We start from the raw sequence: 26,435 nt of genomic DNA on the forward strand, positions 1-26,435 counted from the left end.
TGGCCTCACTGACTCCGTTTCTGTCTGCGCTGCTAAAAACCGCAGCCTCCCGGGTTGTGCGCCCCACAGCAACACTCCCAGCTGTTGCTTCCAGGGCCGGGCACGTCTCTGCCCTTTGTGCTTGTAAAACCGCGAGCTGCCCTGGTTCGCAGGCGCACACCCGCAGCCCCTGGATCCTGTCTGGGGACTGCACTGAAGTCCTTTCCCCACCGCTATGGGTCTGCGAGTCTGTGCGCCGTCCCCAGTGCAGGAGGGTTTTGCGCTCTGGTTGTCCTATCACCTTCACCGCGCCAGCTTATGGCGGCTCCCTCCCCCTTCTGTTTACCTCCTGATATCTACTGCAGACTCTCAGCTCCGCCCTTCAAACCTCGAGACCCCGGAGATACTGTTTATAGAGATCTAGATATATCTTCTTACATCTCAGGCTGATTTCGTGGGTGTTCAGAATGGTTTGTTAGATATCCAGCTCAGTTCAGGGGACCGGTTGAAATAGTGTTCCCTACTCCTCTGCCGTCTTCCTCCTTCCCTGTGTAACTAATAATTTTAAATGAAACTTTTTCTCCAGTTGATGAAAGTCATATTGTGGTACAAGCACTGAGGCTTAATACAATGTCAAAGTTTACATTTGCTGATTGCTCGCGGTTTGATGCGCTGATTAAAGATGTGTTTCCTGGGATGGACTTTAAAGAAGTGGAATATGGTGAGCTGAGTTCTGCACTACAGCAAGTCTTCGAGGAGGCCAATTATGAAATCATACCCAATCAGGTAACCACCAAGAATACTTTATAATGGGAGCTCCTGCGTGGCTCAGTTGGTTAAGCGGCCCACTCTTGATTTTGGCTCAGGTCATGATCTCAGGGTTGTGAGATCAAGTCCCACATTGGGCTCTGTGCTCAGCATGTAGTCTTCTTGTCCTTTTTCCTCTGCTCCTTCCCATGCTTGCACTCACTTTCTCTCAAATAAATAAAATTTAAAAAAGAATACTTTATAATATATTGATCCTTTCTCCTAATTAATTCCTTATTAACTATCTTTATTTTTTATCTGAACATTTAAATCTCACTTACTCAGGGATGCCTTCCCTGATCTTTGAGTCCAGATGAGGTTTCCTTGCTATGTGTTTTCATTACTTTTCTTATACATACTTATTAATGCTTAATCATATATTTGACTAATACTGATTTCTCCCCACTGGATAGTAATGTTCATGGAACATGGGATCCATGTCTACTTTTGTTCATCATTTTATTCCTCGTGCCTCTTATGGAGCCTGGCCCATAATAGATCTACCATATATATATATATATATATATATTTTTTTTTTTTTTTTTTAAAGATTTTATTTATTTATTTGACAGAGAGAGACAGCCAGCGAGAGCGGGAACAGAAGCAGGGGGAGTGGGAGAGGAAGAAGCAGGCTCCCAGAGGAGGAGCCTGATGTGGGGCTTGATCCCAGGACTCTGGGATCACGACCTTAGCCGAAGGCAGATGCTTAACGACTGAGCCACCCAGGCACCCCTAGTAGCTTTTTTTAATGTAACAAGTACATGTTCAAAATGAACATTTTTCCCTCAGGTTTTTTTTTTTTTTTTTGAGAGATACTGGATATAAATACATGAATCAACAAATGAATAAAATAATATATTTGAATGAGTGAATAAAATAATGAACATATCGTCAGATGACCTGGAAAGTGTACTTGTTTCTTTTAAAGAAATATTGGACTTAAAGATCACAACGTAAACATACTCAGATTTTTTTAGGTGTTACTTTGTTTAAGGCTATGTCTTCCACTGAAGAAATCAAAGGCTTTAATTTTATATGTTTGGAATAGAACAACTGTTACAGAATGAGAACAGAACTATGGTTATGTACTATAAATCACATACAAACATGTTTCTTTTCTGTTAGATCAAGAAGGCTTTAGAACTGTATGAACAATTACGCCAAAGAATGGGAGTAGTCATTGTTGGTCCGAGTGGTGCTGGGAAGTCAACTCTGTGGAGGATGTTAAGGGCAGCGCTGTGCAGAATTGGCAGAGTGGTCAAACAGTATACCATGAATCCCAAAGCTATGCCTCGACATCAGCTGTTAGGCCATATTGACATGGATACAAGGGAATGGTCTGATGGCGTTTTGACAAATAGCGCTCGCCAAGTGGTCCGAGAACCTCAAGGTTGGTCTGTGTTCTGTGACTCTTTGCTTTCCTTAGTACTTTTCAGAGGATGACAGAACTTGTCTCTAACACTGTCCTCATTAAAGTCTCGCACATGACTGTAAACTGCCTCGTAAATGATGTACCTCGACCACTTACTTCAGAGGGGCCCAAGACATGCTGTCATGTTGATCTAGACTGTATAGGAACTTCTGTTACCATAGAAACTCGGAGTCCTCTGGGTGAGTTGTAATTCACAACTAGATTAATTTACTGAAAAAATAGAAAATCTTTGCTGGGTTGGTATCTTAGTGCCTCACAAGAAGATGACAAGTTTTATTTGGGGTTAAAATTGGTGTATATGTGTAGGAACACTTTTAACTCATGAGTTGGAATATAGTGTTTTGAATAATTTTGAAAATTTAAGTTGTAAAACAGTAGACTTCTTGCTCTCAATTTTTTGGTTTGGTGTTTGAAGGGATTATTGGCCAGAATCTGAGAAGACTTCCTACTTTGTGTTAGGTTATAATTACAAGTTGTTTTTCTAAGCCTGTGAGGGAAGGATTTAAAACTGAGAAATCGGAAGAGATTTTCCGTGTAAGTTTTCATTTTCACTGTGGTTAGTAATATCACACTAAGTAAAAACCAAATAGTGCCTGTATTGATTTGTCACACTTTTATGAGTGATAGTTTTCTCTTTGAATTGTCTCAAAAGTGTAAGTACACTTGAAAGCACTCTCATCTTTGGAAGGATGGATTTAGGAAAGGGTTTGTTTCCGAAAAGACTTGTGTACACAGCACTGCTTCTTCCCTTTGAAGTCAGCTTTTTATTTATCAGAGAAATTTGATGGTGAATTTTGTATTTCTCAAGTAGCATGCTAAAAATGGGTTTCCTATATATTTTCTGCAAGAGATACTACATTCTTACGATGTGGTAGAAGACCAAGGCGTGGAGAATATCTCCCATGGTCATGGGACTGGAATGCCCCAGTCATGCACACCGCCTTTGCCTCTAGTGAGATCCCAGTGCTGTTGTTTGTGGACAGGTAGAGCGTTATCGCACGGCAGTGCGTGGAGCTCTGGCCAGTGGAGCCAAGCCTGCCCGGGAGTCCTCGAGCACAGATGCAGTGCAGAGTCACAGGGAGAATGTCTGCTCGTTCTCTGTTAGCTCTTTGTGATATAAAATAACACGTAGTGCAAATGACTTCTGGAGCATGAGAGGATTATTTTATTCCTTATTTTTAGTTGTTATCACTGCACATATTTTTGTTTTACCTCCACTTCTCTGTTTTGAAAACAGATGTCAGCTCATGGATAATATGTGATGGTGATATTGACCCTGAATGGATAGAGTCCCTGAATTCCGTTCTGGATGACAATCGACTCCTCACCATGCCCAGTGGAGAAAGGATTCAGTTCGGCCCAAATGTCAACTTTGTATTTGAAACTCATGATTTAAGTTGTGCCTCGCCAGCCACCGTATCTAGAATGGGGATGATCTTTCTTAGGTAAACCACCGGAGAATTGCCCACGATGTAGAATATCCTTCAGTTATCAGTTGGTTTCGTGCAGAGTGGAGTAAGCATATGAATGATGCGTAAATACGCATTTCCTCTTGTTTTACTGACCTCTGTTAGGGTTCACTTCATTCAGAGAGTAATTTCATTGCAGTTAAATTGTTTCAGTGTTTATTAACAGTGATTAAGGATTTTGTTTGCTCCAGTGAGACAGCAAGTATTTCATTGTTTCTTTTTTTCTCTTTTGTTTAAATTTATGGTACAAAGAAGTGAGCAAGCTGGTTGTGAGCTAGAGGCGAATAATCCAAAGCTAAGTAGCCGTATTTTAATCATAGAATCTTAGATTTGTAGAATTTTAGGGCCAACCTAGGATTGACAGGTCCTGTGTGGTGACCTTTCAGTGTACAAATTGGAAACCTCTTGACTTAATGTTTACTTTCTTCCTCAGTGTGTTTGGAAGAGGCTTCAGGGTCAAAATGAAGAATAAACTGATTTTAGGTATCATGTGTAATACTCTTATGCTGGAACATAGACATTGCACCCGATTTTATTTTCCAAAATGAGTAATTAGAAAGCTTTCTTTTGCTTTTTGAATTGCTGTTTTAGAATTTGACACTTATGGGTCTGTATCAATGCCTTGCCCTACTCTTTTAGCACCATTCGAAGCTGTTTTTGGTGTTGTGTGACATGATAATGTTACCAAGTTGGTTCAGATGGTTTCTGAAATTAGTTGTTTACTTTTTTGATAGTATTTTAGGGAACACTTTTATTAAGTTGTCATGAATTCCAATTAAAATTTTTAGGTATTATTAAGAAACATGCCATGGTGTGTGTAACTTTTGTAGCTGCATTTCACACAATATCTCTACTTGTTCAACATATTCTTATAATCTTGTGAGAAAAATGGGATAAAAGGGAAGTTTATAACTACATGTTGAAGTCTTTATTGAATGCCTATTATGTATGTGACTTTAACTCGGGAGTTTTAGGAGAGACAGAGCGGGAAAGGGGTAAAACGAACACAGAGGGCTTCTCTTCGTGGAGCGTCCCTTCAACAGAGGAGATAAAATAAATGGAACAGTTATATCGCGAAGTAGACTATAAGTGTGGCATAAATGGTACGTTTAGCAGAAAGAAAGACCATGTATTGCTGCACGGGATTTAAAAATTGTGGGTGGACCAGCTATCGTTAGAGGCATGATGGATGTGTATGACTGCACATAAAATACAAATACATGGTGACATTTTGGCTGCTTTTGATTAGCTTGTACCTAGGTTTTAGGTCTCATTCGTTTCTTCAGTAGACATTTGTTGAGCACTGGCTATGTTATAGGCCAAATGAGGACCTTCTAATAGTGAAAGAGAATGCTGTTAATTATGCTGGGACAGTAAACCAGAGCCATCCTGGACAAACGATGCGTTGTTGCCGTCGGCACTGGGGAGGCACCATGGACGACAAAGTCTTTATTCTGCAGGGGCTCCAAGTCTTTCTTTGCTGACTTGAGCTGTGCTGTTGTAACTTACACACTTACCTTTGATCATCCCATTTTTCTTTTCCTTTTTAGCCTGGATAGAAATGTGAGAGGAGAAATTCAAGGGCTTAGTAGTTACTAGTGTTGCTGCAAAGCAGTGGTAGAGAATAGGCAGGAGCAGAGGGGGAGGGGCAAAGGGAGAGGGAGAAGCAGACTCAGATGTGGGGCTCAGACACGGGGCTTGATCCCAGGACCCTGGGATTGTGACCTGAGCCAAAGGCAGACGCTTAACCAACTGAGCCACCTAGGCCTCCCTGACAATGTCTTCCTAAGTAATTTCTTACATGCTTATTAATCTGTTTCAGTGATGAAGAGACAGATGTTAATTCTCTGATAAAATCTTGGTTGAAGAATCAGCCTCCTAATTATAGGAATAATCTTGAAAACTGGATTGGAGATTACTTTGAAAAGGCTCTACAGTGGGTTCTAAAGCAGGTAAGTTAGCCATTATATTTCGTAATTAATCATTTAGGCCAGAAGTACGGTGATTAAGAGTGTTGCTTAGAAATAGCTGCCTTTTAGTGGATCTCAGCCAGAATCTCGGGGCAGAGTGAGGAGTAGGTGTCTTCACTGCTATCCTGTTCTTTGTCTTGGCTTAACTTTTTATTAACGGTGTCTTAAAACACTTCAATTTTCTCACCTACAGTATCTTGCACTGCTTACCTAAAAATCTTGAGTAGTGGAATCTCCTGTTTACTAGCGAAACCATGTTACTGTCACATTTCACTCTCAGTAAATGCCTACTTCTATTTCATGCTAAAAACAATGTCAAGTTAATACTAAAGTAGAAAAGGGCAAGTTATTTACAATATTATTAAGAACAGTTTATCCAAAACATCGAGTATCTACTATATGTGTCAAGCATAGCACTGGACAAGACTTAGAGGTGGACAGGACAGTCTCTTTCCTTGGGAGGGGTTTGCCTAATGGAGAAAAAAGAGATGTGAAAAGGTCATCAAAATGGGATGAGGAGAGTATTGCTGTCTTCCAGGAGAGTTAAAGAGGTGATCACACTTAATTTTGAATTGGAAGCATAAACAGAAGTTTCACGTGGACCGAAGACGGGGGGGGGGGGGGGGGGGCTTTTATAGGTTCTGCATGATTTTTCAGCTATTTCTGGTTTTGTGTCATTGCTTTTAAGAGAAACGTAAACATCTAAAAATAGAGAAAATAAATAGCAGTGAAAGTACTTTTGGAAAGTATCTGATTGCTAATCTGAACCTGATTTAGTGGTTACTACTCTGGGATTGAATAAGATTTACCGAGAAATGGAGATCTCACCTTTTTCCTTTCCTGCTGGTAAGGTTAAGAGATGAGGGATAGGGATTGGTGAGGAGTGGGATGTGAATGACAGAGGTTTGCCTGGAGGCTTAGGCGACGAAGCACTCCTGCCAGCCTGACGAGCTCTCCTCCTCTCTGTTATAACTGCATGCATTCAGCTCGAAGCACTTTGAGGGCAAGGAGCACGCTCTAGTGTACCCACAGACCCACTTGTGTAGCGGAGACACACATGGATGAACATATATGTGCTTTAGTAAATACCTGCTGCCTCTGTCCTCGCTCCTTTTCGGGGGATATGTCATGATTTCAGTAACATGAAGTATACGGAGCCAATGCGCTCCTGTACAAGTCCCTTGAGCTCATCTACGTGGATGCTGTTAATGTTAGAAAGAGAAAGATAACACTAGGTGGCATATACTCATATACAGGGGTTTCTGAGTGTAGGCATGAGGACAGGATAAGATGATGAAGCCATAGAGTGGATATACCAAAGATTCAGTTAGAAAATAAACTGATTCTGTTTTGAGGTCAGGTCCCTGTGATTGTTTGAAATTTTTTTTATGTGTTGAGGCTCCCTTCTTTCTTATTTTGTACTTTGTTCACTGTGTTCAGATTCTGAGAGAGATACCATAATGGGTACTCTAACCAAATGCTGACTTTATAACTAGAGCTCTGCTTTCTTGTATCAGTTTAGCAAATTAGACGGGATAGAAGAAAATGCGAGAGTTTCCTTTATCTTGGCTTTTAAAGCCTAGAACTCTTAGCATGGCCTAAGCAGCAAGATTTCTACTCATCTCCTCCCTTTTTCCTGCTCTTCCTGCCATTTCTCCAACCCTCTAAAAATACTTTTTTTTTTTTTAATGCAGCGTCATTTTTAAAAAAAATGTAAACTGGGTCATTTTCCTCTCTTCTTTAAAAACATTTAAAAGTAGTGAAGATAAAAGTTGCATTCCTTACCATGGCCTGTGCCATCTGCATACTCTGGTCCTTGCCTCCCTCTCATTTCTGAGCTATCCCAGTGGCTTACCTTTGCCTGTGCTGTATTCTCTGCATGCCACACAGATCTCATTCTTCTGATGCTAGCTGAACTGTCACCCTTTTCAAGGAGGCGAGCTCTGCATCTGAGTTACTCTGAGAGTACTCTTTTCTGCTTCTCTAGTTGTTACTGGGACTTGTTGACTGTCTCCTCTATGAGACTGGAGTCACAGGCATGGAAGTTTCTGTTGAGTTCGCTTTTCCCCCCCTTCTTATGCATGAATGGTTCTCTGTAAACACTTGGAGATTGGATGAATGAGAACCTTTTTCCCTTTTAGCCCCCTGGCAAGTTGCATAGGGGCTCCAGAGGTCCACAGATCGAAATCATCTACACCACTGCAACCCAAAAGTTTCATTTTAAATTGTGCGTAGGGAGCCAGCTCCAGATGGTTTTTTGTGTTAAGTCTCCTTTTACCGGCCATACTTCTCCACTGTCCTCTAGCTTCCTTTTTGTCAGCAGGAGGAAATAGGGGACTGTTTTTGTTAGACCAGTGCTCAGTGATGTACTTTTTCTTTTATTTTCTTCAACCTTGGGAAGTGAACAAACCACATATCTGGTTAAGAACTGTAGCACTTACTGCTAGAAATGCACAATTGCGTTTTTATGATCACTTTTCATTTTCAAAGTTTATACGTATACACTGAATGAAATGTAAACTTTCTACATCTTGAGTAAGAGGGATACATTTAATGTTCATACTTGAAAAGATATGTGAGTGTAAATCTGTGTTTCTGTGTTTATCGATTGATGTTTGTTTTTTGTCTGTACCATGGATTTTAATCAACAGAATGACTATGTGGTTGAAACAAGTTTGGTTGGGACTGTGATGAACGGTCTGTCACATCTACGTGGATCCCAAAATCATGACCAGTTTATTATTAATCTCATACGGGGACTTGGCGGAAATCTGAACATGAAATCACGTCTGGAATTCACCAAAGAGGTGATGCATATTTAAAACCTATATTCAATCAACATTTTTAATTTTCGTGGACTCTTAATTGCCAAAATACAGTGATTTGTAACTATAAGGCATAGAACCTTTTAATTTTGAAATTATGCATTCAATAGAAGAGTTACACACTTGAATTTATGTACTTTCTCCTTTGAACTAGTCGATGGTATTTTATGATATTAAAATGTTATAAAATAATGTTTTAATAGGCGGTAGTGTGGACAGTATCTTTTTTGTTAGACATTTTTGAAACTAATTAACCATGTGAATGTATATAATTATTCATTTTTAAGTTTAGAATAATACATATTTTTAATCATTTGTTTAACCAGAATGGTTTTAGCAGTTAGGAATGCTAGGATGGATTAATCATTATCAACGTTTTCTTTACTAAATGTAAAGGTATATTTAAGCCAAGTTGTTTATAAAACTGAACTGTATATATTAAAGGATATCATCCTATTGGCTTCTGTTGAAAACACTGAACATGCATTTCTCTGGGTTGGCTCCAACATCATGTTTCTGCATTTGTATCATGCTGTTTCTTCTTTGGTGCCATCATTTGCTGCTTTCTCTGTGCTGCTCCCCTTTCCATGTCCGACCTGGTGTCCCTGTTGCCAGATGCTTCTCATTACCCCTCGATGCCAGATGGTATGTTGCCTTTGAGCAGACGTTCTCATTCACAGTTCAGAGGCAAGGTGTTGAAGATTAGCTTCGGGTGAACTCTCTGATTTATATCTGTGCAGATAGCAAGTTTTCAGTGTTAGCGAGAAGGACAGCAGCTTGGGAGCAGTCCTGGTACCACCATAATGGGTGCGACTAGGTTCCTATACTGTGAAATCAGTGGTTCAGTGTTCTTTCAAACTCACTCAAAGTTGAATGTATTTATACCCTCGTGTATGTGCAGACTAGATGACTTTTATTTATTTTCTTAAATAATCATTTAGAGAATAATATTGGACAGAGCATGTGGCTTTAATTATAAAAGATATTTAGTTGGTTTAGTGTAGGAGAATTTTCTTTTGAACTAAGATGACTGACTTCGGGACGTTGACTTTGAAGAACTAAAATTTCTTTCTTTCTTTTTTTTTTTTTTTTTTTTAAGATTTTATTTATTTATTCGACAGAGATAGAGACAGCCAGCGAGAGAGGGAACACAAGCAGGGGGAGTGGGAGAGGAAGAAGCAGGCTCCTAGCGGAGGAGCCTGATGTGGGGCTCGATCCCATAACACCAGGATCAGGCCCTGAGCTGAAGGCAGACGCTTAACCTCTGTGCCACCCAGGCGCCCCAGAACTAAAATTTCTTATACTCTTGTTTGGAGTATGTGAAAACCTATCACAACTTTTTTCCTCTGCAGGTTTTTAATTGGGCACGAGAATCTCCTCCAGACCCTCACAAACCAATGGACACCTACTATGACTCGAGTAGAGGACGATTAGCATCTTACGTGCTGAAGAAGCCAGAAAATTTGACAGCTGATGATTTTAGTAATGGCCAAACTCTCCCCGTCATTCAGATTCCTGACATGCAGAGAGGCCTGGATTATTTCAAACCGTGGTTAAATTCTGATACTAAACAGCCATTTATTCTTGTAGGACCAGAAGGATGTGGCAAAGGGTAAGAGCAGAAAATTCTTGATAGAGGTACATGGTGTGGATCTGTACTCTTCTCTTCTTTTTAATTTAACAGCTCTGTTAACCTTTCTTTGGGTTAAAGTAGCAATTACATTTTCATGAAGGACTCTTTCCATTGTCACTACTTGTAAAAACAATATGACTATAGAGAACTAAAGAGGAGAATATGTCTTTTTTTTCCTGCCAGGTTATGTGTTTTCTAATGGAAAGAGAACAGTCTGATAAGATACCCTTCAAAAGAAAACATGCGTACAATCCCAGCAAAATCTGAATACCTTAGACACACTCCCAAGTTATTACCTGCTTTAGGTATAAAAAATGCGTCTTGAAGTTAGCTGTCTGTTTAAAAATAACTTATATCAGTGTAATTCGGCCTATTTATAGTGCCTACTGAGTGTAGGTTTTGGAAATAAAGGAGAGATGATTATTAGTTTCATATTTTTAGCAATAACTTAAAAATCCTACAAAATCATAGTAAGTTTTTTAAAACTTGGAGTACTTAATGTCTTAATCTTTCCTTCAACTGTGGAGAAACGGTATCTTTTATATGTACTTTATCAAGTTAAATTATTTCTGTAAACTTTGATATTTTTTTTTGCTGAATGACTCCCAAGAATACCTTAAAATATAAATTTATTTTTTTATTTTGTAAAAATTAGAAAGCTACCTGTTAAGCCATGTTTACCACTTTCCCCTTAACATATTACTTTAGAAGCTGAAATATTTATAGAAGTTTGTGTTGACTGTATGCAGTACTTAGCGGGCTGTGTTTTTGAAGTCCGACATCCTCCACGTCTCACAGGATGCTGCTCAGGTATGCCTTTGCCCAGCTGCGGTCCACCCAGACCGCCACGGTCCACTGCAGCGCGCAGACCACGTCTCGGCACGTCCTGCAGAAGCTGAGCCAGACCTGCATGGTGATCAGTACCAACACCGGTCGCGTGTACAGACCCAAGGACTGCGAGAGACTTGTTCTGTACTTGAAAGACATTAACCTGCCCAAGCTCGACAAATGGGGCACCAGCACGCTGGTCGCTTTCCTGCAGCAGGTGAGCCTTAATCCTTGAGGTGTTAGGATGTAACGGGAAACGGTTAGAGAATCTGCTTTCCTCCTCAGGGTCAGTTTTATCCAACCTGTGTTGTGGACATTAAACTCTCGAAGCTTGTAGTAGTCTGGTTCCAGGGCTACTTTCTTTTTTTTCTTTGCTTGCTTGCTTGCTTTTTTTTTTTTTTTTTTTTTTTTAAGAGATTTTATTTTTAAGTAATTTGTACACCCAGCCTGGGGCTCGAACTCATGACCCCAAGATCAAAGTCCCACGTTCTGCTGACAGAGCCAGCCAAGCATCCCTACAAGGCTCCCTTCTTTGACTTTCTTCCCTGTAGAAGTTAGCATTACAGCAAGATGATATATGACAGGAAAAGTAAAAATAACCTTTACTCTAAGTTCCTGTTCTTTATTTCTAAAACGGGGGGAAAGTAGAAACTGGAGGGGATGTGGGATATGGGGAAATTTTTGCTTCATTTTTCTAGGGATGCATTTTTTCAGAGAGCAGGTAGACTTCCTCGGTCGTGGCCCCTTTCAGGCCTCCTTAGCTCAGTATTCTTTCTCTTTGCTGTGTAAAGGCAAAGGTCAGAGACCATACATTCTGTCCGTGTGCAAGACTTTACTTCTTTACATGGTTTGCATCACGTTAGAAACCCTACCTTCTAAATTAGAGTTTATTATGTTTGTATGGGTCCGGATTTAGCTTGGCTGTGTAACCGTAGAATATGATTAGACATTTATACAGAAACCAAAATAGCTTCCTTATATTTTTCTTAATTTCTTTCACTTTTTTTCCCTCATTGCTGTTAGATTTATACTGTCATCTGGTTTTTAATGTTTATTAGAGAGAAAAGCACTTTAAAAATGATAATTCAGCTAACATTAGTTGAATGTGGATTCTTGAGGAGTATTGTTTTTCAGTGTTACAAGAATTTAACGTATATTTCAATCTTAGATTTTTGAGTTAGGTAGAGGATGATTGCATTTGGAAACAATTGAGTTTTATGCAAAAATGTTTTATATCACTACTAGAAAATTCTAAGCCTAAAACATTTAAAATACATTTATTTTCAAAAAGGTATTGACATATCAAGGATTTTATGATGAAAATTTGGAATGGGTTGGTTTAGAGAATATTCAGATTGTGGCTTCTATGTCAGCTGGAGGAAGACTGGGAAGACATAAGCTGACCACCAGATTTACTTCCATTGTTCGTCTTTGTGCTGTGGAGTATGTATCATAGCGTTCTTAATTTTTTTTTTTTTAATTTGGGGAGATATCTTCTATATTTAAATTTTATTAAAGGTATCCATTAATGATATTTCTTTAAAATGAAGACTACAAAAATAGTCAGACTTGAGTTCTGGTATTTTTCCCCTGCCCTTCCTAAATTTTAGGTGACAAAGGTGTTAACCAGTGCTTCTTAAATGTTAGAAATAAAACACAACTGTTTTGTATCATCTCTGTTCTAAAATGTCAGTATCAGGAACCTGAATGATGAATTTTAGGTTTACATATGGGTTTCATAAAACAAAAATACTATCAAATTTTATGAAGACAAATGATAACTTGAACAGGCACAGGTGGAGGCGGGTCAGGTGTGTGGGTGACAGCTTTAATCCTGATGCGTGCATTGGTCTCCGAGGTCCTAACTGTTGGGAGGACTTGCAAATTTTATGGATATGGCGCTTGTCCTCTGTTCCGTTTTGCCTTACAAAGTCTTGTTTTGATTCTTTCATGCTAATTGCACCCAACTGTTAACATTGTACTTTCAGAAATGTTATTGCTACCAATTAAGCTGTATTGAAATTGGTTTTGGTTTGAGAGAAACAGGTTGATTTCGTTTGTTGTATTAGTTCTACTTTTACAATTCTGAGGTGGATCACTGCTTTATCGGTAGGCTATATTTAAAATACTTTTTAAAGCAAAATTTGCCTTTTGGTCTTTTCTAAAAATCAGTGGTTTCCAAACAATCATGTTTTTAAGTAGCTTCACTGGAAACTTCTATTAGGGCCCTCAGTATTTGAGAGCAGATAAGTAGGGGTCAGAATAGGGACCTGGAGCCTGGCTTTAGTCCCCGGATAAACTGGGGGGGGGGGTGGTATCCGGACCTCAGAGCAGCACAGCTGGAACACTGCTGCGAATGAACATGAACGTAATAATCTAGAGCATTGTTTTTTCAGTTGTTTTCTTATGTGCCCTTTTTCAGTTACCCAGAAAGAGAGCAATTACAGACAATTTATGGAGCATATTTGGAACCGGTTCTCCACAAAAATCTGAAGAATCACTCTATTTGGGGCTCTTCATCAAAAATCTATCTTTTAGCGGGATCTATGGTCCAAGTGTATGAACAGGTATATACTCACTCAGAGGTGTCTTTCTTTCTTGTTGCCTGTGCGAAAATGTCTCAGGTTCCCTCGGTGAAGTGGGACGGTGTGGAAAACAGGCAGTAAGGACACAGAACACAGTTATTCAGTACCTTCTTTTCTAGTGCCAGTCCTAGGGATGCAGAGATGACTGGGTGTCTGTTCTCTGGAAGTTTACAGAGCTGCCAGGAACTCTTACTGCAGCGTGATGAGCAGTGTTAACAGTGACGATGTGCACAAGTCACAGAGATAGCGTAGAAGAGGGAGGAAGTAACTCTGCTCCGTGGTAGTTGCGAAGAGGAGGTGAGATGTGATCTGAGCCTTTTTTTTTTTTTTTTTAAGATTTATTTATTAGAGAGAGACTGTGCACCATGGTGGGGGGAGGAGCAGAGGGAGAGAGACAGCGCAGTGGAGAGGGGCAGAGAGAGGAGGAGAGAAAGAATCCCAAGCGGACTGCACTGTCAGAACAGAGCCCAACGTGGGCCTTGATCTCATGACCCTGAGATGACGACCTGAGCCGAAGTCAAGATTTGGATGCTCAACTGACTGAGCCACCCAGGTGCCCCGAAATGTGATCTGAGGTTTGAAAAATTAATAGAAGTGCCCAGAGTGGCTGGAGATGGAAGAAGATCTTCCTAGGTAAAGGGAATAGCACGTGAAAGTGAGGGAAGTGTTTGTGGAAGATGCTTCTTGTCGGTTTGGAGTAGAAGCGAGGCAAGAGAAGTTAGAAAGCATTGATTACTTTCCAAATTAATTCAGAAGTTAAGTGATGAAGGCCAGAATGAGAGCAATGGTTCTCTCCATGGAGAGGAAGGCACAGGCTCTCACTGGTTATATATCAAGGAGTAGCTTGGATTCGTTAGAAATTCACTGACTCTTTGAACACAAGATAGGTGTATGGCTCCTACCACTAGGAAACATGTCTTTCCTAGACCTGTGAGCGCCTTGGAATTGCAACCACTGTTCATAAAGCTTAGTTTCACCTTCCTTGAATTCTTTTGCTCAGCAGGGCTTTTTAACCTTTTATTTTTTTCTCGGACACTGTTTGGCACTTTGTTGAAGCCTTTGAATAACCCCTCTTAGATAATGTTATTACATGGGTAAAATATAATGTGTGAGATAACTAAGGAAATCAGTTGTATTGAAATACAGTTTCTACTCAGTAGTAGAAATTGGACATTCCTGTGAGTCTGTGCTGACTGAAAAATTTATAGCGTTCTATATTTGGAAATAGTTTATTTTCTTTTTCAGGTACGGGCCAAATTTACAGTCGATGATCATAGTCACTATTTCTTTACTCCTTGCGTCCTTACCCAGTGGGTTCTTGGCTTATTCAGATACGATTTAGAAGGAGGTAAGTTTTGGTTTCTTGATTTCAAATTGCTTCTCTTTCTTCGGAACAGTACTGTGTGTGTGTGTGTTTCTTCTGAACTATTTATTACTGTCACTGTTCAAATTTGATTTGGGGAAAAATCAAGTCATTCATGTTCAGTTTGCTTTTTGGAATTAATATTTTTATTGAACAACTAAACAACTTATCAACTTATTAACACATTGAATTTTACCTTTTTTTCCCTTTTCTTGTGTTTATCTGACGCCAACCTGACGGTATGCCGATTTTTATTCTCTATTTCTTTCTGGTATTACATTGAAATAGACCATCTGCAGGTCGTTTGAATTTTATTACAACTAAAGAAAATGTTGTCTTTTTTAGGATCCTCAAATCATCCCCTAGATTATGTATTAGAGATCGTGGCTTATGAAGCACGACGCTTATTTCGTGATAAAATTGTTGGTGCAAAGGAGCTTCATCTGTTTGACAGCATTTTAGCATCCGTGTTTCAAGGAGATTGGGGCTCAGATATATTAGACAATATGGCAGGTAATGTAGTTACGGAGTCTATGTAATATATGCATGTTATGAGAATTGTAAACTATTTTCTCTTGCTAATAGCATGATTTCATATTTCTGTGCAAATAAGTTTGGGTAATTTTAATGTTTTTACTGTAAGGGGCTGCTTTTTCCTTTTTTGCTAGATTTCTAAGTGAATATAAATAAAATATAGTGACAATAACTGTTTTCTTGGATTCAGGCCATAGTGTTTTATATTTGGAATTCAAAATTATGTTTCCTGAGGGATTTTTGCTAAGAAGGGTTTTATTTAAAGCCGAGTGTGTATGAAACTTGAAGATCATTGGGAAAAATCCATATTTGATTATAATTCTTCCTTAAGAGTAAATCACGTCACCAGCACAGAACTTCTTATGTGCTCTTGTCTCCAGCTTTGCGCACTGTTGGAATAAAGCACAGCCCTGCTCCCTCAGAGCAGCTGTGTTGTATTTGCAGCTGTTACCACTTAACACCCAGCTTGCGTTCTGAAGCTGCTCTGGGAGTAGCGCACGTAATGTGAAAACCATCATGGCAAAAGGACTGTTGATACAAGACCGTAACGTGGAAGTATTTGTTAACAACTGCTTTCAAGCTACAAAATGGGTTTCTGTTCTGTTAGACTGTAAACCTAGTCTTCACCAGTACTTCATGCAGTACGTTCTGTCTGTGTACTGCCAGATTTGATACCGGCCTCAGAGTCTTACCTGCACAGGCCAGAGGGGATTTTGAAGATGAGGAAGATGTTGAGATTGACAGGAGTTTTCTAGGCGTGGCTTGAGTTTCAGAATCAGGAAGTGAGTTGGAGAAGCTGAGGCAGGATGAAATGTGGAGAGAGCCCTGGTCATAGCTCAGAGTTGGCTGATTCTGAGTGAGGGTTTGCCAGTGTGGCTTGTAGCTCTCCTTGCTTAGTGCGGACAGGTTTTGTTCCGTAAATGGTGCCATCTTTCTCAGGCTGAGAATTGCCTGAATGGTATCTCTCCTTGCAAAGAAAGTAGCATATTCTTTGGGCATTAGATTGTGTCAGTGTCTTATTGGGTATCTGAATTCTCTAGAATTTATCTTTCACGGTCGTCTTTGTATGACTCAATAAATAATACATGCTTTTTTCCCCCTCACCGTTTTACTTTTCAAGGAAAGGTGCATTTTTTAAAAATACAGGCTTGATAAATGTCATATCTGGGCAAATAGAATTTTCACGTAGTGGAATATTAATTTATTAAGAAAAATGTAATCTTGGAAGACTTGGAAATAAGCTAGATACATTCTTGTGCTCAAGAAAGATGTAGTCCAGTGGCACATAGATTGCTTACAGTGGTAACTATTGTTAGTGTGGTTAGATGCCACGAAAATTTGTGCAAGTAGATGGTTAAACTGGTAATTATAACTTTTCTGAATATATTTGGGTTAAATGCTAGATAGTAGGTGTGTAGAAGGGGTAATTTTTTTTTGAGGGAGTTACTTTGAAACCTTGAAATAAAGAAATGAATTTTTTATTTTGTGATAATTGCACATTAACATACAATTGCAAGAATTTCATAGAGTATGTGTAGCTTTCACTTGGTTTCTCCCGATGGTAACATGTGGCCAAGTTATGGTAGAGCATCATGGCCAGGGTCCTGGCACTGCTGCAGCTGACACACAGAATACCAGCACACACGTCCATCCTCTGCCCTTCTGCAGCCATAGTCACTCCTCTGGAGACCGCCAGGCTGTTCTCTGTTCAGTTTTGCCATTTCAGGAACCTTATTTCCACTCAGTAATTCTCTGGACATACACACAGGTTGCTGTGAGTTTAGTAGTTTGCTCCTTTTTACTGATGAGGTATTCGGATGTGGTACCATTTCTTGAACCATTTGCTTGTTGAAGGGCGTCTGGGTTATTTTCAGTTTTTGACTTAGGAGGAAAGCTGCTCTAAGCAGTTCATGTAGAGATGTTTGTGTGAACCTTCATGTTTGTGTTTTTGGGATAAAAGCTCAGGAGTGCGGTGGCAGGGGTGCATGGTGCTTTTGTGCTTGGTTTGCAAAACACCCTGCCCTGCTCTTTTCCAGAATGACTGTATCATTTAACATTCCTGTCAGCAATATGTGAGTAATCCAGGTGCTCCACATACTTGCTGACACTTGCTGTTGTCACCCTGTTTCATTTTAGCCTCTCGATAAGTGCGTATTGATATATCATTGTGGTTTTAATTTGCATTCTGCCAACAGCGAATGACCTTGAGCATCTTTTCCTGTGCTCACCTGTGGTCTCTAAACCCTTTGAAGCGAGGTATCTCTTTGTGCGTGCTGTTCGTTTTCTAATTAGATGGTTTATCTTTTTTTATTATTGAGTTTTGAGAGTTCTATATATATTTTGGATATTAGTTTTTGGTTAAATACGAGGTTTGCAAACGTACTCTCCGCTTGTCTTTTCATCTTTTTAATAGGGTCTCCCACAGCCAAATACTTTGATTTTATCAAGTACAGCGTAGTAATTTTTTTTTTTTATTCTTTTGGTGTCAAGTTTAAGAACTCTATCTAGTCCTAATTCTTGAAGATTTTCTTGTGCGTTTTTTTCCTAAAAGTTTTATAGTTTTATGTTTTAAGTAGTGGTCCACTTTGAGTTACTGCCTATATGAAGAGTGAGGCCTTGGGTCACTTTCTTTGCTGACGGATGTCCACTTGCTCCAGTGCCGTTTATTCAAAAGGGAACTTTTATTCAAAAGGAACTTTTCTTCCTTGAGTCACTTTGCACTTTGTCGGAATAGTGGCGTGAACATATTTCTCGGTTGTTTGTCCTGTTGCATCAATTACATGTCTGTCCTCCCACCAATACCACCTGTTTTCATAACTTTAGCTGTAGGAGTCTTGAAATTGGGTAGACTGACTTCTGCTGTCTTCTTCTTTACAGTTGTTTTAGCTATTTAAGTTCCTTTGCCTTTCTATATTTTAGAATAATCTTATCTACAAATAATGTTGCTAAGCTTTGGATAGGAATTGCATTAACTCTGTATATTGGTTTGGGGAGGATTGACATGCTCATTATGTGGAGTCTTCCAGTCCATGAACATGATATGTCTGTCTATTTAGATATTCTTTGCTTTCTTTCATCAGTGTGGTGTAGTTTTCAGCATGGCAGTCCTGTACATATTTTGTTAGTTAAGGAAATAAGGTTTAAAATTTTTTGAGTGCCATAGAGAAGGTGTCTTCCAGGATGACTGTATTACGTGAGGAAGAGGGGAAGGGCATTCCCGTCAAGGTGAGAACAGATGCGTAGACTCACAGGCTTGAGGAAGCTGGAGCGTCCAGTGGAGTGCAGAAGGGGACAGGAGAAGCAAGCGGTCAGGGGAGCCAGACTGCACAGGGCCTCAGTGGAAGGTTTGGCTGTTCTTCCTTAGACAGTGGGAAGCTCTGTGGGGTATGTGAGAGGTGTGGCTCTGAGTGATTCTTGTCCTGTGCACCTGTGGGATCACTAGTGAAGTTGTAGCTGGAGGGGCAGAGACGTGTCACAGGGACACAAGCTGGGAGGCTCCTGCAGCAGTTGAGGTGAGACCTGATGACAGGTGAAGACAATGACTTCAGTTGTCTGCGTGTTTCAATGTTTGCAGGCTTTTTAAGTGTCTTTTGGGAAATCTGCACAAAGTTTATCAGCAGTCATGTGTGTCTTACCACTTCTGTCTAATAGAAGTGCGGTGCTTAAATACACGTGTGTAATGAATGAACATTATATATGTTCATTATGTCTGTTAAGCAGTTGGAAGTCTGGGTGAATACGTTTTGGTATATAAGTAGTCAATAATTTAATCCACAGAATAAGGTTAAATAAATCTAAGGGGAGTGTTCAGGATTAAGGAATAATGGACTGAATTTAGAATTTAGATCCCAGGGAATATAAGAGGAGAAGAGATAAGCAGAAAACTGAGGAGTAGTGGTTGTGGCTTCTTGAGTATGGTCCTACCGATCTAAGGAAAAAAGCTTTGAAACCACAGCAGGTCATGATGGGGGCAGTGACTACGGGGATTTGGACTTGGTGGTTATGGCGACATTGTTCCCAAGTAAGAGTTTGAGTATAGAGATTTCTGCAGAGAGGATAGTATAGGAAAAGCAGTGGTGAGGGAAAGAAGATTGTGAAGGAGCTGGGGTCCAGGGAAACTAAAGCTGTCTTTGAGCGAGCTCATGTGACAAGGGACACTTTAGGGAGCAGTCTCCCAAACGGATTGGGAGGAAAAGGTTCAGCAGAACGGTCAACAGATTTTCCTCATACAGGGATGCTGCTGTAGATAAAATAAGGGATTTTGTTTTCTAAATAAGTTTAGTTAATTTTTCCTTTTTATAGAATAAGGGCTCTTGATGGTATTTATAAATCTGGGTTCTTTCTCCAGGAGGGTTTTGGGTTTGTTTTAGTTGCCAATTTTATTTGGAGATTGTGGAGAAAGGGAGGGAAGTAGGGAGAAAGAGAGCAAAAGGGAGAGTAGTGGGGAGCACCAGGAGGGGGACACTTTATTTGGGGAAAGAGAGGTAGGGGTCAGAGATGGAGTGGGGACACATCAGTTACTCCTCAGGGACAGTTTGACCTCGCAGTGTGAGGTCTTTGTATCTTAGCTGACCTCGTTATCTCACCAGGCACATTGTAGAGTAATTTACTTTCACGTTTCTGGGGATGATCTTATTTGGACAAATTAACTGAAAAAGAGTTTAGTGAGCAATGTATTTCCTGATGTTGCCATTACAAATAACATATATAGAACCAAAAATACCTTTCATTTCTGCAGACAGTTTCTATGTTACATGGGGAGCCCGACACAGCTCAGGAACAAGGGCGGCCCCAGGACAGCCACTGCCTCCCCATGGAAAACCACTCGGAAAACTGAATTCTGCAGATCTCAAGGATGTTATTAGAAAGGTATAATCTGGGGGAATCTCGGGGGCTCAGTCGGTTAAGCGTCTGCCTTCAGCTCAGGTCATGATCCCAGGGTCCTGGGATCGAGTCCCGCGTCGGGCTCCCTGCTCAGCGGGGAGTCTGCTTTTCTGTCTTCCCCACTTGCCCCCCCATTTGTGTGTGTGATCGCGCTCTCTCAGTCTTTCAAATAAATAGATAAATCTTAGAAAGGTATAATTTGAATCATGAATTTGAGTTGGGATTTGGTTATGATTCTAGTCATTTAAGCAATATTTGCTGTGAGCTTTTTGAGGCAAAGTTATGCAACAGACAGATCTGGTTCTTGTGGAATACAGTTGGTTTCGGTAGATCTCATAAATGCTCGTGTACTCACACAGATGTGGGTAAGATGGCCAAGGTACATGTTGGCAGAACGTATCTGACGTTGGAATTACTAAGGAGCTTTAGTATTAATTGGAACGTCATCCTACAGCAGTGGTGTCCAAGTTCATAGAGCATTAGAATCACTTCGAGGAGGTAGGCAGGAAACACGCTGCCTCCTGGGGCCCAGCCTGAAGCCTTCTCATTCCACATTCCTCACGGACTCCCAGGTGCTGTTGCTGCTGCTGGTACACTGAAACTGGGCCACAGTGTCCTAGAGACGTGTTTTGTTCTTTCTTTGTTGTGAAATTACAATAAAGAAGGAGAAAGTGTTATACATGGTGATTTAAAATTAATACTTGCTTTGGAAGTGAGTGTGGATTTTATATCAGGACCAATTCATGCTGTGCGTGGGTGGCTCTTGCCAAGTCTGGTGTGCTTCACACTACCTCCACACATTCCAGGTGGGGCAGCCCGCACGTGGGCTTTGGATTCAGTCCCCCGAAGTGCACAACAAGAGTCACAAGGTGATTTTTTATGGTCTGCGCACACTGATGTGACTTGAAACAACTAGTAAAATTTGAGGGTTTTTCGAGTTTTTGTAATTAACCTGCTATGTCTCACTATGTTTTACTCATGGTATCAGTGGTGTCTGCAGGTATCTGATTACTGGGAGCTCTTGAACTTGTTTGGTATCACACACGATTTTTCGTAGAAGGGCTGGATTCCTGGGTAGGCTGTGGAGCATGAGAGGACACACTGCCACTTAACCCTTTTTCCAGAGTGCATCAAAAATATGAATCGTACTCTAGAGAACATTTTTGTTCTGTAATGGGGCATATATTAATTATAACATATTCTTTGTGGTTTTTTAAAAAGGGCCTTATTCATTATGGACGAGATAACCAGAATTTAGATATTTTACTTTTCCAAGAAGTGCTGGAGTATATGTCTCGGATCGACAGAGTACTGAGCTTCCCCGGAGGTTCCCTCCTCCTGGCAGGACGCAGTGGCGTGGGCCGGCGGACCATCACCTCCCTGGTCAGTCATATGCATGGAGCCGTGCTGTTTTCTCCAAAGATTTCCAGAGGGTATGAACTGAAGCAGTTCAAAAATGATCTCAAACACGTGAGTTACTCACATCTTTGCTTTGTTTGGTTTTAAATCACAACTACTTGTTACTCTAAAAGCCTTCAGAGACCATTATGTCTCTGACATACATCATAGTCTTCAATTTCGATGGTGATTTTCCCTATGAATGTTAGAAAATTCTATTTTTATGTACAAATAGGAAGAAGATTCTTACTAGGATTTCTAGCTCTCAGGGACCCTGGACTAGGAGAGGTTAGGTGGACATGGAAGATAAAGGGAGAATTTATATAGGATACATGTGGGTATATTTAAACATGATTGTCTGTCTTAGCTGTGAAATCATATGAACATTTCCCCCACCTGTTTGTTCGTGGACTGGATTTACTTTCCGAACTATATGGCTGAAGTTTGGTTTTTACCTTTGATTACAAAGAAAGAGGGAGAAAGGAGTAAAGACAGACGTTATTTGCATAGGGAGTGGAGGTTGTTACCTGGCCACACCTGTAACGGGTGCGAAGACCTCTGTTGTCGTGTTTAGGTGCTGCATCTCGCGGGGGTGGAAGCCCAGCAGGTGGTTCTGCTGCTTGAGGATTACCAGTTCGTGCATCCTGCGTTCCTGGAGATGATCAACAGCCTTCTGTCTTCAGGCAAGTGAATGATTCCCAGTCAAAGAAAAGAAAAGTAAAATGTAAAAATCATTCAAGTAATGTTACCTTGTGTACAGTTGCCTTTCAGAGTTTGTGTCGTATGGGTTTTACTGAGGGGACGGGGTAAACACACTTGGAGCTGGAGAATTGAGAAAGCCCATTTTTATAAAATCAGGAGATTGAAGAATTATCTAAACATGATAATTATTTTTTTAAAAAAGATTTTGTTTATTTATTTGAAAGGGGGAGAGAGAGAGCATGAGCAGGGGGAGTGGGAGATGCAGAGGGAGAAGCAGACTCCCCCTGAGAGGAGAGCTTGGTGCAGGGCTCCATCCCAGGACCCCAGGATCATGACCTGAGCTGAAGGCAGACACTTAACCAGCTGAGCCACCCAGGCCCCCCCGGAAATGATTATTAGCGTTGGTGAATGTCCTGAAAAACTGGCCCTCTCATATACTTTTGTTGGGACCGTTATCTGTTACAGTCTTTTGAGAAAGTTATCAGCTGGTGTTGTTTAAAAAAATGTGCTGTACCCTTTAATATAGCCCCTCTATATTAGTATGCAGGGAAATACATAGTATAATTTATAATAGAAAATGCGATAGAACCTCACTGTCCATCGTTAGTGGAATGGTTGAATAACGGCCTTAACATGGATATGTAAATACACCATATTCTCAATATCCGAGGTCCATGTTTCCCAGATCAAGGTATGCTCTTGTTGTCTCTTGAGTCACCTGACTGTTTTCATGGTTTCCTGGAGAGGATACCTGCAATTTCCTATATGTCTTCCTTTTCTGAAGATTTTGTGACATTTATTCGAATCTCTTTATGAGTTTTCACTGTTGGAATTGGTAGGAGGTAGCTTAGTTTTAAACTTGGACCAAGATTATTTTGTTATTTAAGTACAAAGTAAACCTTATTAAAAGCTAGTTTCCATGATGTACCTGTTGGACCCAGTTTTTAGTAAATGCTTGTTTTGCGTCGTGTTAGGTGGGCTCTGAAATGAAATAGTCTTTTCTTTAGAATGTCATAGCGCTGGTTGAAGAACACATGTAATTTAGAATACGAAGTGTCTACACTTTCGTGTTCGTGTGGCTGCAGGCCGGGACTCTGGTTAGGCAGTCGGCAGGTCCGTCTCTGGCCTGAGGCCTGCAGGGGCTGAGCTGTAGCGGGGCTGCTGGGGCTCGGGACCCACTCACAGGGCCACCTCTGCACGTGTGCGGTGCGTGTCCCTGCACACTGCTTCGGTCGTCTCTAGATGGAGGTCTGTTGCTTGTGGCTGAGAGAAACTGGTCCAGCAGAGAGACTGCTTCTGTTTTGATTTTCGTTTTGTTTTGTTTGTGAAAGCAAACATCCACATAAGCATTAATGCAGTAATTATTGTTTTTACTTAAGGTAAATTAGTCTTTATTATCAAGTTATAACCGCAAAAATCACAAGTTAAATTTTACTCACATTTTTAGCAAAAAAGTATTTGATAAATACTTCCAGAGAAAATAGGCCTTTGTCTCTTTTTCCTATTTCAAATTCTTATTTGCTATAGTGGATAGTATGTACATAGAGCTAGGTTTCGTTGATAAATTTAAGGAAGCGAAAGTGTCTTGTTATGGCTGAAATTGAGAGAAAGACATAGAGCAGATTTGTGTGTGCATGTGTTTGGGTAAGTACAGGCTTAGCGGACAGGGAGTGGTCTGGCGCCTCTGGGTCGGGCCTGAGGGAAAGAAGGGATGAGGCTCTGATGGACCCTGTGTGAATGCACTGCCTTGGATGTGTAGCAAAAGGATTTTCACTTCATCTTACTGTTTCTTGCAAATTTTAGATCTATTGGTTTAATAAATGTTAAACACCTGTTATGTGCCAGGCCCAGTTCTAAACACTGGACTTACAGTGGTGAATAACATAGTTCAGCCCCACTATCAATACTTGTGGTCTCAATCCATTATGATTCACCTTTAATCATTCTGTTGTTTTGTAGCAGGCCCTGGACTCGTTCTGATTTCTAGTACAGATTCACTCATTCACTCATTAATTCATTCATCTAATAAATATTTACATTCCAGATACTTTGCTAAGGATGTTCTAGGGTTAATATTGAACATGATCAAGTATTTGTCCTTTGGGAATTCAGAATCTAATTGAGCAGGAAAGCAAAATACTTCACTCATGGTTATGTGATGTGAGACATGCTGAACAGTGATGTGTTTAGATGTGGGAAAGATAAAGAGTGCTTTTCCCCGGCACCCGGGAAGTCAACACAGCAGTGTCTCCTAGAACACATGGAAATTTTGGGGGGAAGGTAAAGGACAAGGAAGACTGTGTATAAAATCCAGGGAGAGGGAGTATTTCATTATATTTACGGGACACAAAGAAGGTCATTGAGGCTAGAATACAAGGTCTTGTATGGGAGGGGTGGAGGAGAACCCACAAAGACAGGTGGACAGCTAGACGATCCACTGTCTGGACGGCTTGCTCAGCGGTTTGAGTTTTGTCAAATGAGGGTGACAGAGGTAGATTTGTGAGTAATAGGTGATAGGGTTGTATATTTTTGGAAACAGCCTGAATAAGAGCAGACTGATACAAAAGTAGAACAAGTATCATGGATGTAAAATGTGTTTAAATTGGGGGTAATACAGCTAAAATTCACGAGAAGTGCCTGTTCCATAGGTGAAGTTCCTGGACTCTATACCCTTGAAGAATTGGAGCCTTTGCTGTTGCCTCTCAAAGATGAGGCTTCGCAGGATGGTTTTTTCGGACCAGTCTTCAATTACTTCACATACAGTAAGTGACTGTATTGAATTCATCAATTCAAACTCTGGTTTATGTGAAATAAATAGCATTTAATTTGCCATATTTTCTCATTAGGTTACAAAGGTATTTTAAATCTTGGGTCTATTTAGTAATTTATACTTTTTTCTTTTTTATGGTGCTTTTAGAAAAGCTAACCTATAGTAAAAGCATGTTAGCAAATTTTAGAAAAGGGAAAGATGAAACTGTTTTAATCTTCCTTGGAATATTTACTTCACTGCTTTTGTTTCTGTGTGGTAAAACTAGTGTTTAGAACCCTTCTGTCTTAGAAATTATTGAGCTGTTTAGATTTTGCCAGACTCTCTAGTTTTTTCTAGCTCAGCAGCTTTCTCTGACGACAGAAGCAGTGTGATGTGCACTGCAGATATCTCACATGGAAGAAGTTGGTGTAAGGCACACTAATACCACCCAGACACTACTACACTTAGCTCCTTTCTGTCCCTGAAGGAACGTTTATTATTGAAACAGAGAAACTGGTTAAAGGGCTACCATCCCCTCCCTCTCCTTCAAGTTCATAAGGAAACTGCAACGCCTCTGAGAAACAGATCATCCCAGTGCTATCCGAAACAGTTTCAGAACATAGAAAATGAAGCAGTTTCCAAATTTCTTTTCATAAAGGGAAAATAATATTGATACAGAAACAGGAAAAATATATTTCTCCTAAAAGAAAATTGGAGACCAATTTGCTTGTGAATATTGAAACCAAAATCTTTGAAAGAAAAATTGTAAAGTAGAATCTAGTATCACATTTGAAAAGTAACAAAAAACAGCAATATGTTTTATACACTTGTCTTCTTCCTGAATTCCTTCTGGATCTTTTCTCTTAGCTTGCAGACACACACAGAAGTATTTTTTAAAATAAAATCTTAACTGTAGTATTGTATAATGTCTCCTACCCTTTCATTTTAGAAAACTTTAAACTCATAAAAGCAGACCGCATAAACTCAAAAAAGATTTCCCCAAATATTATTGTTGTAATGTCCATAATAATTTTCTTATATATATTTTTTTTTTTAGGAATTCAGCAGAACTTGCATATTGTCTTGATAATGGACTCTGCAAATTTAAACTTCATAATAAACTGTGAGAGTAATCCAGCTTTGCATAAGAAATGCCAAGTGTTGTGGATGGAGGGCTGGTCAGATAGCAGCATGAGGAAAGTAAGTTAACATTGAAGTATGGAAATGAAAAATAGCATATTTTCTTTTTGAAGTTACAGATTTTCCTGACTTTGCTT

General features: G+C 40.0%; 1 protein-coding gene across 2 annotated transcripts in view; it reads left to right on the top strand.

Annotated features, from left to right (window-relative positions):
* The window catches only part of DYNC2H1 (dynein cytoplasmic 2 heavy chain 1), a 299,368-nt gene that overhangs the window by 57,501 nt on the left and 215,432 nt on the right, over positions 1-26,435 (top strand). For both annotated transcript variants that reach the window (XM_026505886.4, XM_026505887.4), the window contains exons 37-52: positions 566-765; positions 1,912-2,176; positions 3,456-3,663; positions 5,510-5,639; positions 8,309-8,464; positions 9,835-10,094; positions 10,914-11,160; positions 12,235-12,386; positions 13,366-13,510; positions 14,774-14,876; positions 15,237-15,404; positions 20,164-20,294; positions 21,531-21,779; positions 22,282-22,390; positions 25,058-25,171; positions 26,216-26,358. In XM_026505886.4, the coding sequence (XP_026361671.2) occupies positions 566-765; positions 1,912-2,176; positions 3,456-3,663; positions 5,510-5,639; positions 8,309-8,464; positions 9,835-10,094; positions 10,914-11,160; positions 12,235-12,386; positions 13,366-13,510; positions 14,774-14,876; positions 15,237-15,404; positions 20,164-20,294; positions 21,531-21,779; positions 22,282-22,390; positions 25,058-25,171; positions 26,216-26,358 (2,780 nt within the window). The remainder of the gene's footprint in view (positions 1-565; positions 766-1,911; positions 2,177-3,455; positions 3,664-5,509; positions 5,640-8,308; positions 8,465-9,834; positions 10,095-10,913; positions 11,161-12,234; positions 12,387-13,365; positions 13,511-14,773; positions 14,877-15,236; positions 15,405-20,163; positions 20,295-21,530; positions 21,780-22,281; positions 22,391-25,057; positions 25,172-26,215; positions 26,359-26,435) is intronic.

Source organism: Ursus arctos, unplaced genomic scaffold (genome assembly GCF_023065955.2).
Source record: "Ursus arctos isolate Adak ecotype North America unplaced genomic scaffold, UrsArc2.0 scaffold_22, whole genome shotgun sequence".
Lineage (NCBI taxonomy): Eukaryota > Metazoa > Chordata > Mammalia > Carnivora > Ursidae > Ursus > Ursus arctos.